General features: G+C 42.0%; 2 protein-coding genes across 8 annotated transcripts in view; one reads left to right on the top strand and one right to left on the bottom strand.

The window, feature by feature from the left end:
* Window positions 1–4,024, bottom strand: part of CUTC (cutC copper transporter) — a 29,481-nt gene extending 25,457 nt beyond the window's left edge. For 3 of the 5 annotated variants that reach the window (XM_021699743.1, XM_021699747.1, XM_021699746.1), the window contains exons 1-2: window positions 3,832–3,969; window positions 984–1,055 (exon numbers count right to left, since the gene is read on the bottom strand). In XM_021699743.1, coding sequence (XP_021555418.1) covers window positions 984–1,055; window positions 3,832–3,892 — 133 coding nt within the window. In that variant the 5' untranslated portion in view covers window positions 3,893–3,969. Of the gene's footprint in view, window positions 1–983; window positions 1,056–3,831 lie in introns of all 5 variants that reach the window. The other 2 variants (XM_021699742.1, XM_021699744.1) reach the window with 2 other exon arrangements.
* A 59-nt stretch (window positions 4,025–4,083) lies between these two features.
* Window positions 4,084–17,399, top strand: LOC110589237 (cytochrome c oxidase assembly protein COX15 homolog). 3 transcript variants are annotated; one of them, XM_044916578.1, is made up of 9 exons: window positions 4,084–4,278; window positions 5,488–5,678; window positions 7,354–7,476; window positions 7,957–8,143; window positions 9,933–10,100; window positions 12,313–12,367; window positions 14,156–14,310; window positions 15,845–15,958; window positions 16,967–17,399. In XM_044916578.1, the coding sequence occupies exons 1-9, from the start codon at window positions 4,189–4,191 to the stop codon at window positions 17,096–17,098; spliced, it is 1,215 nt and encodes a 404-aa protein (XP_044772513.1). In that variant the 5' UTR covers window positions 4,084–4,188; the 3' UTR covers window positions 17,099–17,399. The 3 variants fall into 3 exon arrangements, with proteins under 3 accessions (XP_044772513.1, XP_021555423.1, XP_044772512.1); XM_021699748.1 differs by having other exon boundaries at window positions 12,313–12,394; XM_044916577.1 differs by having other exon boundaries at window positions 12,313–12,394; window positions 15,827–15,958.
* Window positions 17,400–17,611: the final 212 nt, after the last annotated feature.

Below are 17,611 nucleotides of genomic sequence, written 5' to 3'. Positions count from 1 at the left end.
GAAACTAGTAGACACTGAGTGATGGGTACGTGGGGATTCATTATACTATTCTACTTTTATATATGTTTGAAATTTCCCATAATAAAAAGTTTTTAAAAATTTCTGATCCTAAAAAAAAAAAAAAAATTTCTGATCCTGAGATGATGGGAATTTCTATGCTTCCCCATTAAAGCAGGTTCAGAATGCAAAACAAACCTTGAGGTAAAAATAGATAATGCTAAAAAAAAAAAAAAAAAAAGATAATGGGGGTACCTGGTTGGCTCAGTCGGTTAAGTGTCTGCCTTCAGCTCAGGTCATGATTTCAGAGTCCTAGGATAGAGCCCCGTGTCTGGTTCCCTGCTCAGCAGGGAGCCTGCTTCTCCCTCTACCTCTGCCCCTCCACCCACTTGTGCTCTCTCTTTTGCTCTCTCTCAAATAAAATCTTTTTTAAAAGAAACATAATTATAAAAGTCTTGATGATGAAAATGGCAGCAAAACTCTTAAATCATCTTTAAGTCAACAGTTTAAAAAAATGAAGTCTTTGCTAAGTTCAATTTAAAAAAAAATGAAGTTGGTAGGTAAGCACTATTGTGGACACTTGACTCAAGATGTGATCTATTGGAGGAGTAAGATTAGAAGATGATAAAGATGATAATTTTCCAGTACGTTTTCCAGTTGGTTGGCTGTTTCCAAAAAGATTACTAGGATCCTTACTAGGATCACAAGGGCTCCCAAGATCAGTTCATAGGATTCCTTTTCAGACTTTTTTTTTTAGAGAGAGAGAGAGAAGGGCGGAGGGAGGGGCAGAGGGAGAGGGAGAGAGAATCCCAAGCAGGCTCCACACCCAGCGCTGAGTCCGACCTGGGGCTCAGTTTTACAACCCTGAGATCATGACCTGAGCTGAAATCAAGAGTTGGATGCTTAACCAACTGAGCCACCCAGGCACCCTCATTTTCAGACTTTTAGAAGGACTGCCAACTGCTATGCATTCTCTTTTGTCTTACCTCCTCGTTCTGCATTTACAGCTGACTCTACTGAATCAACACACACTTCCATGAGAAATCCATTTGTCGTTCCTAAAATACATGGAAAACAGTGCAATTTCATGATGATACTATCCATCCAGACCAATCTACCACCATTTTATTTTGCTGTCCAAAACCAATGTCCAATAATAGGCAAGTAGGTAAATATACCATGAATGCAATAAAATACCATACTGATTATTAAATTGATGTCTTTGAACTGTGAAATAAGAATACAGACATATGTATAAGAAATTATACTGAAGAAAATATACACTGAATGCCAAATTAATCTTCCTAAAACACAGCCCTCATTATAAAATTCTAAGTCAGATTTTTTTCAATGTTTCTCAATGTTTTCAGAATATGTTTAAATGTCTTTATAAAGATCATATGTTTAAGAACAAGGATGGACTTCAAATCTTGGCCCCACTACTTATTTGTGTGATCCTAGACAAGTTACTTAGCCTTAGTTTTCTATAAAACGTAGGCTTTAGTACCTACCTCAGAGTAGTGAGGACTAAATAATTCATGTAAAGTGAAGGGTACCCACCATATGTACAAAAAGTTATCATTAATAAACTACATATTATTTCTTCTATACATCTCCAGTTCCACTCAATTCTCATCTCTGCTCTTGCTTATGCCATCCTCCTCAACCCACAAAGTCCTGCCAGCTCCATCTTTGAACGGTAAAATCTTCCAAGGCTAACATTAAATCACATTTCCATATCTCTTCTCTCCCAAAGTAGGATCTCCCTCTTTGGAACTCATGTAACTCTTCATAAATTATATGTTCCTCTTTAAAACACTAATTGATATCTTTTAAAAATACTAATTACTTTCTACCTCTTATGTATGTAGATAGATGTCTGTTCACTTTTACTTGACCTGAAGTTCCTAAGTAAGGTCTTTATGTGAGAAACCTTTATCATCACCCACAGCAAGCACAGTGTCTACCTTGGTACACAATAGTCATGCAAAGACTTTCTAACGGCTGAATAATTACAAGTTCATAAATTTCATTCATGTATTTACACTAAAAGTGTGATGAAAATAAGTTTTGAGTTTTTCTGTAAGTTAAGCACATAAGGTGGTTGTTTTTTTTTTACAATTAATAAGAGTATTAAATGTATACTTCATGCAATACTTGAAAGAATCACCACGTGCTGATAATGCTGACTACTGGGTGGTAAGATTTGGAATTACTTTTACTTTCCTCTTTTTACCTTTTTTTTTTTTTAAGTAGGCTCCACTTAAAAAAGCCCAGTGTGGAGCCCAACCGCCAGGCTGAAATTAAGACCTGAGCTGAGATCAAGAGTCCAATGCTTAAGGGACTAAGCCGCCTTGTGGCTCCTCCCCTTTTTACTTTTCTATGTTGCTTTTTTCCTACCCAATATTGTTTTTATCATTTTTTAAAAGGCTATTTTCAATTTGAAAAACAAACATCATCTGCTTACATCAAATTGCAACTGCCTCACTTATTTAAAAGAAGACTGTCAGTCTCAAACTGTTTAAGAGTTAAGTGCCACTCTATGTTCTTAACCAACAGCACTGCATTCATTCCAAGAGTTTCCGGAGAGCCACCCACACCAGCTGTCACATCAGTCGAACTGGACAGTGCTGCTGAGGTACCATTTGCCTCACAGGAGAAAGGACCTTGGCCGGGAGAGCGTGGAGGTGCACACAGAAGGCTATGTGACAGAAGGCAGACTAAGATAGTTGTCCAGGAAGCGAAGTTATTTGCAGGAATCAAAGACATCTGTTTGGAGCAGTAGTTCTCAAAGTGCGGTAGCCCAGTTAGCTCCGGGGGCCTTTAAGACCCTCTCAGAGTCTGTGCAGTGAAAAGTATTTTCATAGTAATACTAAGACTTTATTTGCCTTGTTCACTCTCTTTCTCTCACAAGTGGAGTGAATTTTCAAGCGGCTCCCTGACAGGTCAGACTGAATGCAGAAGCAGATCTAACAGTTCCATTAATCCAGATCTTAAAGAGATTTGCAAAAAATATAAAACACTGGCATTCTATTTGTTTGTTTAGGTAGACAGTTACTTTTCAAACACACACAAATGTTATTTGTGCCATCATGTAATGGGTTTCTAATTAATATTTTAAAATTTGTTTTAACTTCGCATACCGTCAACACCAATAGACTTAGCTTATGTAAGTAAAAGGTCTCTGAGGTTCTCAATAACTTTTAGGAGGGAAAAGGAGTCCTGAGATCAGAAAGCTTGAGAACCTCCGGTCCGGAGGAACCAAGAGTTCACGGGGTTGGGGGCGGGGGGAGGGAGTCGGCCAAATTCCCTAACACCTGCCACGCCTGGCGCAGCAGCAAGCACTCGGCACTGGGCGGCCACAAGCGCTGGCACCGGCCGCTGTGCAGCTTTGGGGACAGTCCTCACCCCCGCCGCAGCAGCTAAAGGTTACCAAGCAGTCACCAGGGGTAGGCACTGAGCTCAGCGCTGGGCATCTAACTGTCCCAGCGATGCCACGGGGTGGGGACTGGTAGCCTCGCGTAGCGAGGGGAACTTGAGGCTGGAAGAAGTTAACCAACTTGAACACGCTCGCCGCACACTAGACGTGATGGCGCCGGGATTCGAACCCACACATCCGGTTCCAGAGCCCGGTCACTCTCGCTACAAGCCCCTTCTCAGGCCCTCAGCTTCCACACGTTTAAAGCCAGAATGACAGAACCTGCCGCGCGGGCAGCTGTGAGGAGGTGGGCAAAGTACTCTGACAGAAATCGCGACACCGCTGGCCAGAACTCCCGCAGGCCCGCCCGGGACAGTCAAGTCGGACGACCGCCCCCTCCCCGCCCCCTTCCGCACCGGCTTTCCCGGACGGTATGCGCGCCCGTTTCCGCTCCGAGGAGGACCCCTGCCTCTTCATGTTCGACGCGTTCCTCCCTCGTGCGTCTTCGGTTTCCTCGGAGTCTGGCGCGCGCGACCAAGGAAGCGCGCCTCAGGGCTGCGCGCACCCCTGCGCGTCCCCGACACCAAGACCCAGCAGTCCCCGCGAAAGCCGAGTCGTTGGCGCAGTCGCAGTCGCAGTCACCACTAGCCCTTGCCTTCTGAGAAGGAGGGGCTCACGCTGCATGATCCGGAAGTGTTTCTCTGTTCGGTGGGGGAGAAAGGAGACCACAGAGAGCTGGGGTGTAGAGGTGGTTTCTTTGCACTGTCTTCAGTATGCAGCGATTACTCTTTCCGCCCCTGAAGACCTTGATGGGGAGCCAGTGTCTCCGACTCCTGGTTCCTAGGGCCGCGCCTAGAACACAGGTACTGCACCGCAGAGGACTCGGTCGCGGAATCGGACAGGGGTCGAAAGAGTCAGGAGAAAGATAATAGGTAACCCCACATCAACATTGCCGTAGTTCCTTAGAATTCACAACACATTTCTTTGTGCCCAGAGCCCCTGAGGTAGGATCCGGACCTGCCACTTACTGGCTGTATGATACTAGCCAAGTTCAGTAACCTTTCTGTGCCTTATTTCTTCATCTGTAAAATGGGAATAGCAATACCTACTTCATAAAGTTGTGGTGAGGATGAATTAATTTCATATACAGCAAGCGTTTCGTACATAGTAAAAGCTCAGTAATTTTTACCTATATATTTGATTTTTGCTAAAAAGTCCCCAGGTAGTAGGTAAGGAACTATAACTCCATTCTACAGAGAAGGAAATTGAGGCTTAATTTGTTTAAAGTTAGGAAACAGAACACGAATCTTTAGACTCAGGGACAGAGTTAGAAGAGGACGTGCATTCGGTCAACAAGGAATTATTGAGTGATTACTATGTGTTGGGAACTGGGAAGCAAAAGATAAGTACCAAAAGGCTCCTGCCCTGGAGGAAAGCACAGTTAATTCATTTGTCATTCGTTTGTCAAATCTTTATTAAGGTCTTGTTATGTAAGGGAACTGTGTTAGAAACAAAAGCAGCAGGAGAGAAAGAGCCAGACTGACTAGACACCGCAGTCTGGCAACTCATAGCTTAGTGGGAGATGGAGACAAATGAACCTGAAGTACATTATCATGTGTTAAGGTCTGAGATAGGGAAGGTACAGTACGCTGTGGGAATGACCTGTTGCAGACCCAGGAGAATCTAGGAACATTTCCCAGGGGAGGTGACATCTGAACTGAGATCTATAGTAGATATTCTTGATCAGGGGAGAAGGAGCATCCCAGTCAGTGAGAAAGAAAATAATCCATATCTGGGTGTAGAGTTAAGTCTGGGGGAAGTATGCAGAGACCAGAAGGTTCATGTAGTGTGGGGATGGATTGGAGTGAGGCAAAACTAGAGGCAGGAAAACCAGTTGTGGGATGGATGCAGTAATCTAGATAGGAGATGATGATTTACTAGGGCAGAAGCAGTGGAGATGTGGCCATACAGGGTACTCCACTCTAGACAGAGTGGGATTGTGTGTGAGAGCAGTGGATTGAGGCCTTTCCCTCAGTCTCCAGTTGTAATTTGTCTGTCTTGTTGATCCTTAGTGTGGTTGCAGCTGTGGGATCAGGCACCCCTTGAGGCCGGGGCAATACAGCACCATCTCTGAAGTATCTTTGCAGTCTGGAAGGGGTACAGTGTCCCTTCCCGCAAAAGCTGCTGAGCGGGTGGTGGGCCGATGGCTCCTGGTCTGCAGTGGAACAGTGGCTGGAGCAGTTATTCTTGGTGGAGTGACTAGGTGAGTAATTCGCTTGTAGGGAGTCAGCTCTTTGGGTCATCAGTAGAAGCACAGGATGACCAAGGGGGAAGAGACCTTAGGAATCATCTAGTCTCGCTCCCTCATTTTATATGTGTAGAAACTGAGGCCTGAAGAGGGACACGCCTGAGGGCTTGCCTGCTGTAGAACAGTTTAGAGTTTTATTATTGGGAGCCCTTCATAAAGTCTGGTTTAGGTCTTGCCTGTTTGCTGTGCATTATCTGTATATATTTTCCCTCTACAAACAGTTTTCAAATTTGTCTCAAAATTTTTTGTACAGTTTGTTTGAATTAAATCCTCATAAATAGATCACAATTGGTTTGTATGCCTCTTAGGTCCCTTTAAATCTATAAAGAGATTTTATAGATTTAGATTCTTCTCCCGCCCTCCCCATTCCATGTAGTTTTTTTGCTATTAAAGAAACGTAACTGATTGGTCCTATGGAGTTTCCTGGCCTGGATTTTGCTAACTGCATACTTGTCGTGGTGTTGAACATGTCCCATTATCCCCAATATTTCCTGTAAACCGGTTTTTGCTTGATAAGATTCAGGTTGGGAGCGGGGGATAAAATACTTCACAGGTGATTACAACATTCATAAATATCTGGTGTCCATTAGAGATGCCAACAGCCATTGATGATCATTGCCTAGATCCATGATTTCATTACATTTGCAAAATTGTAATATTTTATTAGCTCAACTCTAAAGAAAAACTTGCCCTCATCAACAATTTGGTTATCATAAGGTACAGTTTGTATAAGAAAGGCAGGATAAGTACTTGAAGCTTTCTCTTTATTTACCAGTTTTGAAAATAATAAGTTGGTTCCCAAGCATCCTCCAAAGGTGATCAATAAAGGGTTTGGGTTTTTAAGTATTATAAGCTCATAGGTTTAAACGTATTTGATGTTTCAGTCCATTGCACTGATGATTTGCTCAAATTGTTCCATCTTTAGTCAATGGGAGCCTCTTCAGATTGCCTCCTGGGTCTTTTTGACAGGATCCTAGTAACCTAGTAATTAAATTCTTTGCTTTCTGGTTAAGATGTTCCAGGTTCATCTTCATTTCCTGCCTCTGACCTAAAATCAGCCTTTCACTTTAGAAACCCTCACTCCTTTTGGTGAAAATACCTTCTGGTATTAATACAGTATATGTTCCTCAGATTCTCTCCACATTCCCTGTGCTCTTATTTAAAATACCATATGCTATATAGACTGTTATGGGAAACTGCAACGAATTTAAGTTTTATTAGCTTTAAATTCACTCAAGAATCTAAACTGTTTATATCTGTAACAAATCTCTTTTCCTTCTGTAAATAATGTCACTTATTCATTGAGGGCATGTTTCTTTGCTCTAAGGGTTGATTTGACCTGTTAAGGAATGCTAGTGAAAGAAAGAAGTAAAGAGAGCTGAATGAAAGGATCAAGAGAACAAGGAATAAAGAAATTTGTACCTGATGGCAGCTGTTTCTGGTGAAATTTTAAGCAGTAAGAAGAAAGCAAGGTGTCAAAAAAGGATACACTGAAATGAAGTGTTTACTTTTAGAGGGGTTAAGTTCAGATCCATTTGTTTCTGTAAACCATTTACGAGAAATCCAGCATTGTGTGTGCATGTGTGTGTGCGCACGTACGTACACACACACACTTTTTACCTATCTTAAGGTTGACAGAGTCTGGTCTCTCAATGGTAGACTGGCATTTGATAAAGGAGATGAAGCCACCTACCAGTCAAGAGGAATGGAAAACAGAATTCCAAAAATATCAGCAATTTCCGGAATTTAAAATGTAAGTATAGGGGCGCCTGGGTGGCTCAGTCGGTTATGCATATGCCTTCGGCTCAAGTCATGATCCTGGGGTCCTGGGACTGAGCCCCATGTCAGGTCCCCTGCTCAGCAGGGCAGTCTGCTTCTCCCTCTCCCCACTCATGCTCTCTTTCTCTCTCGCTCACTCTCTCAAATAAGTAAAATCTTTTTTAAAAAAGTAAGTATAATAGAAAATCAGGTAAAACTCCCACTAGGCCCTTTTAATCTTTTGCTTAAACATTTCAGAATGGCTAGATTCCATTATTGCTCAATATTTGCTTCAGTTATGTTTAGTGAGCTCCCTACTCTAAACCTCCAGTTCCAGAGTGATCCTGAGGTCACTGATGAGGAAGAAGGCAGACCTTTCATTTCAAGTTTCAAAACTGAGAATGCTCTTGCATTCTGTCTGGAAATAAAAATCAAGATGTTTCTTCTTTCTTTTTTGACTTCCCTTTTCACCCAGCTTGAATCATGATATGACACTGGCCGAATTCAAGTTCATTTGGTACATGGAGTACTCACACCGAATGTGGGGTCGCCTTGTGGGCCTTGCATACATCCTGCCTGCTGCCTACTTTTGGAGAAAGGGCTGGCTCAGCCGTGGCATGAAAGGACGTGTTCTTGCCCTGTGTGGGTTAGTCTGCTTCCAGGTAAGATTTATTCAAGTTTGGGAAACCAGAGATGCTTCCAGGAGCTTCCTCGTTGGGATTGTTTTTAAGGAAGGAATCTGAGTCTATATAACAGAGTGGGAAGGAGGATGAATTTTAGTGTTATAGGCCTGACCCAACCCTGCCACTTAGTAGGGCCAGTTATCTACCTTCTGTAGGCCCCTTTCCTTACCCGCAAATAGGGATAATAAGAGTGCCTACTGTTCAGGTTGTGTGACTTAAATGAGAGAGATCATGCATATAAAGTACTTAGTTTAGTGCCTGGAATTAGTAAGCGCTCAGTAAATACATTTTTGTGTCACAAGAGGTTCTTTCCTCTCATGGCTTTCTTCCTGGGTTCTTGTCTCCTCCCCTTTTCTGACTTGTGTGCTAGATGGGGAATGGGATCCCTGTGTTCTAGCTAAAGAAGCGAATTTGAAGACTCCCACAGTTAAGGGGTTCGCTGAGACTGAGAGCCAAGAAAAGGAATATGAGAGAAGGTACATAGAAGTATTTGGTCATGATTATAGGCCCTCAAAAAGAGTCATAGAGCATCAAAGAAACATCACAGTTTGATCAGGAATAAGCTAATTGGTTAATTAGACTCAGAAGTAGTAAGAGTAAGAACCCATTAGAAGGAATTGAAGAGGGAGATGGAGGAGACAAAATAGAGGCAACAGAAACAGATAAAGAGACATTAATAAAAGTCTAATAACAACTAGGGGAGGGTTGGTGAAACAAAGTGAGAGTTTATTTTGGAATGAAAAAATAAAAAACACCCCGAAGACAGACTCCCAGGAAGGCAGCAATTTGAAGATGGCAGATAGGATTATGGGAAGAAGAAAGCAGGGCTGGCAAATCACACTGTATACTCCTTTGTCTTCCAGTGTCCTGTGCAGATGAAATCAAGATAAGTAGAACATCCAGGATAATCACTAAGGGGGCAAGACATGCCCCAAAAGATTTCCTGAGGAGATCTATTAGAAGAGGTGGGAGAATCCCACCTCTCTGACATGCTTCTATTGACTTGGGAGGGTGGAGTTGAAAGGGCTGTATCTTATCTCATAGAAGTGAAACTCAACAGTTGTTTGGTTAATTGAAAAAAATTAAAGCAGGGTATCAGAGTAATGCATACCTTGAACTTTTATGCTTAAACTTGTACTTTGATTACTTTTTTTTTAATGAAGAACTAAGGCCTGTTTTTTGAGTTCTCTGATTGGAGTTTAACTTTAGATCTCTTGCATCCCCATAAACTATCATTTCATTTCATTTTCCTTAAAGAGCAGCGGGAACTTAGCCATTTGCAAAGCCATCTGCCAGCAAAGCCTTACAGATTTTTATGATTCCCCTCCACCCAGGACTTTTATAATTGTCTGTTCCTACTAACTTGACAATAATTGTTTTTAAGCAGTTATCTTTATCAAAGCTTTTCCAAAACAATCTAGTTTTTATAGAAAAAACTCTCTTTTATTCTTATATTTCACTTTACATAATGTTAAATTATATCAAGTATTTTTAAGGCTTGCCTGTTGATAAGCTTCTGTGCACTTTTCTACATTTGGCTTATACTTTAATAAAATGTTAATCTAAACAGCAGTTAAGCATTTATGGTGCTATATTTGAAAATGTGGGTAGGGTATGACTCCTGGGATACTGGGGATATGGGAAGGTATGGAAAGGAGAGGCCAGGTGGGGAGTACTCCTGATAATTGACAACTCACTTTCTCACATAGTACAGTTGAATGGACAGATCCAGCCTTGTTTTATCTGCCTCTTCTGTTTTTGGTTCCAGGGTCTGTTGGGATGGTATATGGTGAAAAGTGGATTAGAAGAAAAACCAGACTCCCATGACATCCCTCGGGTCAGTCAGTACCGCCTCGCTGCCCACCTGGGATCAGCCCTTGTTCTTTATTGTGCCAGCATGTGGACTTCACTCTCACTGCTGCTCCCTCAGCACAAGGTAAAAGTCAGTCTGTATTGTTAGTATATCTGCACGGATGCTGACAGGGTCAAACGAACAGAAATTCTGTTTCTAATGGGAAATTTTAAATCAAAATGCACACACATCCCCTTAGTTACACCTACCAATTTACCAGAAATTAGATAAAACCAAAGATGACAGAAACATTGAACTTTGAGACTCTGGAAAGCTTTGGAACTGCAAAGTAAAATGTGCCATTATTCTTTTGAGCTGGAGCAACTCATTCAAAGGAAAATTAGTACAGGAGCCAAATATTCTATCAGCATTGCCTATTGGGAAAAGTGAAAACACAAATTTCAGGAATGGTGGGAAGGGGTTGCAGCAAGAGCAATCCCAACCATTTCTGACTCCCAGAGGGATGGTGGATGGCGAGGTGAGGAAGGCCAGAATGAGAGCTGTTGCTGGACCTTTGATGGTAAACAAGAGCCATGAGAGTTGTTTGTTCTTTAGATGGGGACCTACCATTCATCAAGTCTGACAAGTCTGATCTTGTGATCTTAGTGATCTTGCCTGAAAGTATTTCCCTTTATGCTGATTAAAGGAAAATATTAGTTTTTCTAAAAATGAGTATTATTTTAGATATTAAAGTCATGGTTGACTTGGGTAACCTGTTGATGGAATGAAGTTTGAGATGACAGTAGGACTTTTAAGTAGAATTATCCGATAGGTACTTGGAACCAGTAGCCTCAATTCCAATAAGGAAAGGAGTTGTGGACTTGGCAGTCATCCCCACAGGGAAGCCAGATGGGGTCGAAACATTGGTATAGTAGACAATCTACATCGGAATAATTCTTGTTCTCTGAATTGCCTACAGCTGTAACTGTACTTGCTGATAACCACTCTTTCTTTTTAATTCTTGTCATCTGGCACTCCCACCCACCCACCTCTGTACATACACACCCAAGCGTTCACCCACATGCCTGCACAAATACCCACACACTCCTAAACACACTCTACGGGAAATGTTGCTGTGAAAGGTTGCCAATGACTTTTTAATTATCAACGGTTTTTCTTTTTATTTATTTATATTCCACCAATTGCAGAAAGGATTTGAGATGATAGTCAAACATGTAGTGCTATTCTGTCCAACACAGTATCTACTAGTCACATGTGGCTATTTAAATTTTAATTAAAATTAAATAAAATTAAGCGTATTTTTAAAAAGCAGTTTACTTAAAGTTTAAATAAAATTAAGTTTTTATTTAGTTTTCAGGTGCGCTATGGCCTCGTTTCAGGTCCTCATTAGCCACGTATTGGCCAGTGCCGATAATAGAACATTTCCATCGTCACAGAAAGTTCTGTTGGACAGTACTGATATACAGTCCTATGATATCTTAGTGATGATACCTCATTCTTCATATACTAGATTATAGACCATTTAAGGGCAGCACTCTGATTAACTCCTTTGTATCTTTATGGTAATCTGTTTATAAAATTCTTAATAAATATTTGTTGATTCACTGATTAGTATCAGAAGTTGGCTATAGTAAAAATAAAATTTTTATCTTACCAAAACACTAAATGCAAGAATCCCTACCTTAGTGATTTTTTAAGATTTATTTATTTGAGAGAGAGAGAGTATGCACAGTGGGGAAGGGCGGAGGGAGACAGAGAGCCTCAAGCAGGCTCCGGGCTGAGCATGGAGCCCAACGCAGGGCTTGATCTCACGACCTGAGATCACTACCTGAGCCAAAACCAAGAGTTGGACGCTTAACCGACTGTGCCAACCAGGCGCCCCTCTACTTTAGGGATTTTATGCAGTTTTGATTCTGACTATATTTGCTAAACACGAAATATCACAAACGACATGAAAATCTAGTCCTATATCTTAAGCCACATCCTTTCAACCATGGTGAAGCATTTTTCCCTTGAATGATGCAAATCATTATTGAACAGATATGTGTTGAGTACTTACATACCAAGCACTGGGCTAGGATTACTTCACTAAGAAAGACAGATGGCAGTTCCTGCCTTCACAAGACTTACAGGAAAGCAGGGAAGACAGACAGTAAATATATAAATGTTGTAAAATGTGATGCATGTTAGACCAGAATATCTGCTGGGAGTGCTTAACCCATTTAGAGGGTCAGAAAAGATCTGATTGTTACTTGGGTTTGGCCTTGGAGATCTTTGCTGCCTTCCTTAGTTCCTGCAGTACAGTGTATCTGAATGGTTTTCTTTTCTTCTTTAGTTGCCTGAAACTCGTCAGCTCCTGTGGTTGAGACGATGTGCTCACGGAACAGCAGGCCTTGTGTTCCTTACTGCTCTCTCAGGTAGGACTCTTCTCATCTAGCGTGTCTAGTTTTGTTCCACCCTCAGGCGGAGGGGGGGTTCTCTTGCCAAACACTTTGTCCTTTCCTCCTGCACATTCATATTTCCCTATCACATCTGCCTCTCTCATACCCACTGTCTTCATTCTCTGTTTTCTGTTCCTTCCTCCCTTCCAAAAACTCTGCTTTCCAGTCGTTTGAACACAATTATTGAACATTTATCGGGATCCAGACTGCCTAGGTTCAAATCCTGGCTTTACCACCTATGAACTCTCTGACCTTGGGCAAGCTGTATAACCTCCTGGGCCTCAGTGACCTCATTTGTAAAATGGGGATGATGGTAATAGTATGAGTGATACATGTGAAGTGCTTAGAACAGTACCTGGCACGTAGCAAAGGCTAGGCGCAAATCAGAGAAAAGTCCTTTCCTCAAAGATGGTCTAAGATGAGCTCATTGGGGCAAAGGGACTGACACAGGACTTTTTCATTCTTTAAATCACACCTCTACCCTACCTCTCTCACTCGAGAGCTGTACCGTCCAATACATTAATCACTAGCCTCATGTGACTATTTAAGCTTAATTAAAATTAAATAAGATTTAAAATTTAGTTCCTCAGTCACACTAGCCACATATCAAGTACTCAGTAGCCACATGTGGCTAGCAGCTATTGTGTTGGCTGGCAGACCGAGAACATTTCCATCAGCACGGAAAGTCTTGTTGAGTAGCACTGCTCTAAAGAAAATCATCAAACCAGTGATTCACCTCCCCCCCTTTTTGGTGGAAGAACATGAATTTTGACTTTATAAATGCTATTTATATAAACAAGGAATGTGATCTAAACATCCCTGAGTCGTATTTGCTCATAAATAATGGATCAGTCATCCATTAACTCGTGGATACTTTATGTGTTTATCCAGGATTTAGTTTATAAATTTTTTCACTTCTGTGTTCACTCAACAAACATTTTTTTGAGCACTTGGGGAAGACACATAATAAACAATGAAAACATACGGCAGATGGTGTTCAGTGCTGTGGAAAAAATAAAGCAGGATAAGGGGATAGAGGTGGGTTTGGGGAAGTGCTGTCTTACACAGGACCATTGGGGAGATCTCTTTGATAAGGTGACATTGAGTGGAGACCTGAGGAAATGAAGGAGTAAATTATGCAGATACCTGGGGGAAGAACATTTCCAGAATAGATCGAGTTCATAGTGGGATAAGGAGGGCATCAAAATCACTAAGGGAATGTTTCCATCCAATGTGCCTTGTTCTAGAGCTTCTAGTTCACTCCTTTATGGGAGAAATGCCAGAATCTTGGGGTGGGAGAAGGTGAAGATGCACTTGTGTTGTGGTGGTTTTTTTTTTTTTTTAAGTTCCCATGGTGATGATGATGTATATTCTCTGTTTGAGAACCCCTCCTGTAGATCTTTTTATTCTCTGACTATTCCTTTTGTCTAACTCTGGGATAATAGACTTTTTCTATGTCAGAACTAGTATTTGAGGGATGCCTGGGTGGCTCAGTCCGTGGAGCGTCTGCCTTCGGCTCAGGTCATGATCCTTGGGGTCTTGGGATCGAGCCCTGCGTCCGGATCCCTGCTCAGCGGGGAGCCTGCTTCTCCCTCTCACTCTGACTGCAGCTCTGCCTACTTGTGTGCTGTCTATCTCTCTGTCAAGTGGATGGATAAAATCTTAAAAAAAAAAAGAACTAGTATTTGAGCTCTTTTCTACCTCATTTTAATAAATACCATTTTCCTTGGAATATAGGGGCTTTTGTGGCAGGACTGGATGCTGGGCTTGTTTACAACTCTTTCCCAAAGATGGGAGAATCTTGGATCCCAGAGGATCTCTTTACCTTCTCCCCCATCCTGAGGAATGTTTTTGAGAATCCCACCATGGTGCAGTTTGATCACCGGATTCTGGTAAGTCTGGCTGGTGGTTACTGGCTGCTGAGCACAGAGAGCCTCTCACAGGCTTTGGGGCGTCTGAAGCACTGATGGCAGCACCGAGAGAGGGTAGAGCAGAGTGGGCACTAGATTTCCTTTGCTTTTTCAAAGAAATTTAGCACCAGTTCTCTGATGAGATGTTTTTGTCCTAATCACCCACACCCGTTCCAGCCAAATTCTGGCTTTCGGGATACTGCTGTCTTCTTGAAGTTCAAATGTGCCTTTTACCATCTGGCAAAGGATAACTTCCCTCAATCCTGCACACACATAGGAGAGTCATTTTAGTGGAAATGAGGCTGAGTACAGAAGAGGGGGCACGGACAGTGGTTGCTGAACACATAATTGTCAGAGCTGACCCAAAACCCCAGGGAGCTAAGAGCATCATAAATCAATTATGATTTATATGATCAGTCAGTATTTCTCATCTTATTTAAGCTGATGTTTATTAAGGACCTGCCGGGGTCATGTTACGATTGGCTTGGTAGCCTGGGCATGATGCAGTGGAGCAGGGAAAGACACAGCAAGGAGGCCAGCAGGAAGCAGAGGGGCCACTGCAGTAATGCAGGTGAGAGTGGTGGGGCTCTAGGCTGCATGGAGGAGCAGGACTTAAAGAGAATGGTGGGTCACAGAGAGGCTCTAAGGAGTAGAAGGTTGGCTATAGGAATGAAGGTGAAGAAGATCCCAAAGTTTGTTCTGTGGCATGCTTAAGACCCACCCGGATATGGGACTATTGAAATGAGTGTTGGGCTGGAGACGGAGGATGTCATCAGATTGAGGTGTGTGGGGTGTGAGATGTTTGAAGCACACCCAAGACAGGTCCATCCAGAGGCCTCGGATCCCCAAAGGCAACACGGGCGCTTGGGCCAGTTACCTTGTGGGGGCTTAGGCCCCTCCACCAACCACATTTTGTAACAAGTAAAGTCTGGTTGAAATTGTCATCATGGACAGCTCTGAAAAGGAAAAGTGAAATAGAGGCAGAAAATGATAGAAAAACAATCTCCTTGACATCATGGAAGTGGGGCGAGGAGATCCTATTGCCAGGGGGGAAATGGAAATTAGACTTTAGGTTGTTCTCAGCACTAGCTGCCGGCACCACTACCTCCTCTACTGACAGCCCAGGAAAATAATAACCCTCACGTGCTGGGGTCAGCCCTACTTTAGAGCTACAGGATTAGAGAGGAGGTAAAATGAGGCATTAGGATGCAAAGAGTGATTTAAAACGTGAGGGCCGCACCTGGCGGGGGTGGTGCACCCACGTGAGAAGAGCCGGCAAGAGGTGCAGAAACCGCAGGTAGAGCCCTGGGGGACACAAGCATTTAAGTGGCAAGCAGAGGAGCTGGAGGAGGCTGAGGGGTAATCATAGAGGAGCCACAGACGGCTCTCCGTGTCTGGGACAAGATGCCTTCGTGGTTACTCACTGGTTCTAGAGGAGAGAGGTATCAGATGAGCAGAAACCAGGAGGGTGGAACATTTCTTCCTGGCACTCGAGGAGATGCCTTCCTCCCTGCAGGGAATCACTTCAGTTACAGCTGTGACAGTGCTCTACTTCCTCTCCCGGAGAATGCCCCTTCCTCGAAGGACCAAGGTGGCCGCAGCGACTCTGCTAGCTTTGGCATATACACAGGTAGAAACCGCTTCTCTTTGGTCTGAGGGTGTCCCCAAAACGAAGTTAAAAAAGAAAGGTGACAGGCTAGGAGAAAATATTTTCAATATTTGTAATATTGATTATATCTTTATATATCCTAATAAATTTTATGTATTATTAATTTTATTTATTTAAGATTTTATCTTAATGAAGAATAATCAGAAAATAAAATGAGGATATCAGTATACACAAGTTCTCACAAGAGGAACAGTGAATGGCCAATAAATATGAAAAGCTCTTTAGCCTCACTCATTATCAGAGGAGCAAATTAAAACAGTGCATGCCATTTTGTGCCTGTCAGATTGGGGGGAAAATTTTTTTAAAAGATAATCAGGTATTGGCATGGGCTTAGGAAAATGGATACCTTCATATATTCTTGGTGAGAGCATGAGTGGGTATAATTTTTTTCAGAGGGCAGTTTGGCAATAGCTTTTAAAATGTTAAATATATAATCCTTTGATCCAACAAACTGACTTCTTAGTGCCTGCCCTAGAAATATTCTAAGGCACACTGTGTACAAAGTAATTCATGATACAATTGCTGTGATAGTAAAAAAAACTGGAAACAACCTGAATAAACAACTATGGTACACATGTACTGTGTAATACTGTGTAGTAGTTAAAAATAAGATCTCAAGATATATATTAAGTGAAAAAAAAAAAAGTGACAGAACAATCCCATTTTTAAAAGCACTAAAGTATGTTTCTCTATAAACATAGATACAAAAGTACAAGTGTATAGAAACTGTCTTTGCGGAGGGTAGTTGGGCTAGGATGAAGGATAATTAAAGAGAATTTTAGGTTTATCTATTTTGTTTGAATTTCCTCTGCTGCGAGTATATTTACTTGTGAAAAATTTAAAATACATATTTTTAATGCTTTGATGGGAGAATGTGGAGGTTTATGTATCTGGTTATCCATGCCCAGTCATTTCAGTTCTGAATTTGTGGTTCCTGCTTTTTTGACTGCATTCTTTCCTCTGTAACAGGTGGGCTTAGGCATTAGCACTCTGCTGATGTACGTTCCAACTCCTTTGGCTGCCACTCACCAGTCGGGCTCCCTGGCTCTGCTCAGTGTTGCCCTTTGGCTCATGAGTGAACTCCGAAGAGTCCCAAAATAATTCTCAGAGGATCAGCTTCCTAGGAGTGAAAGTGCTTTTGAGAGCTCATCAGAGTGCACAAGAACTTGGGAGTCTTCTAAAAGGATGACCTTGGCATACCAAGTGGTTTCCAAATTGGTCAAGTTATTTAAAATTCTTTGTCTGTTTTTGACAAAGTCACTGGATCAGGAGTGTCATTAAGTACGTTTAACTAAAGAATCCTTTTTTAAATATTTGTACATTTGGTTCTCTCATTGAAAATCATGTTTAATGTAGAGAAAGAAATGTCTGCATTTGTTGCTTCTTAATAAACTGTCTCAGATTTCTTAATGTTGGCAAGCTCTTGATTCTACATGCATCATCTCTTGTTTCCTTGACCTCCTGAGTCCTAAATTCTGCCTAAGTAGAAATTCTTTATGATCTCACCTTCACTTACATCAGGTGAAGATTCAAAGGGAAGGACTGGAACACACCCTAAAGTAGCCAGAGAGCCTTCAGCAGGAAGTAGTGTCTTCTGGCGTCCTGATTTTCACA

This window comes from Neomonachus schauinslandi, chromosome 6 (genome assembly GCF_002201575.2).
Source record: "Neomonachus schauinslandi chromosome 6, ASM220157v2, whole genome shotgun sequence".
Taxonomy (NCBI): Eukaryota; Metazoa; Chordata; class Mammalia; order Carnivora; family Phocidae; genus Neomonachus; species Neomonachus schauinslandi.
The sequence above is the reverse complement of the archived record's forward strand: the minus strand, read 5'-3'. Positions and strand labels throughout refer to the sequence as shown.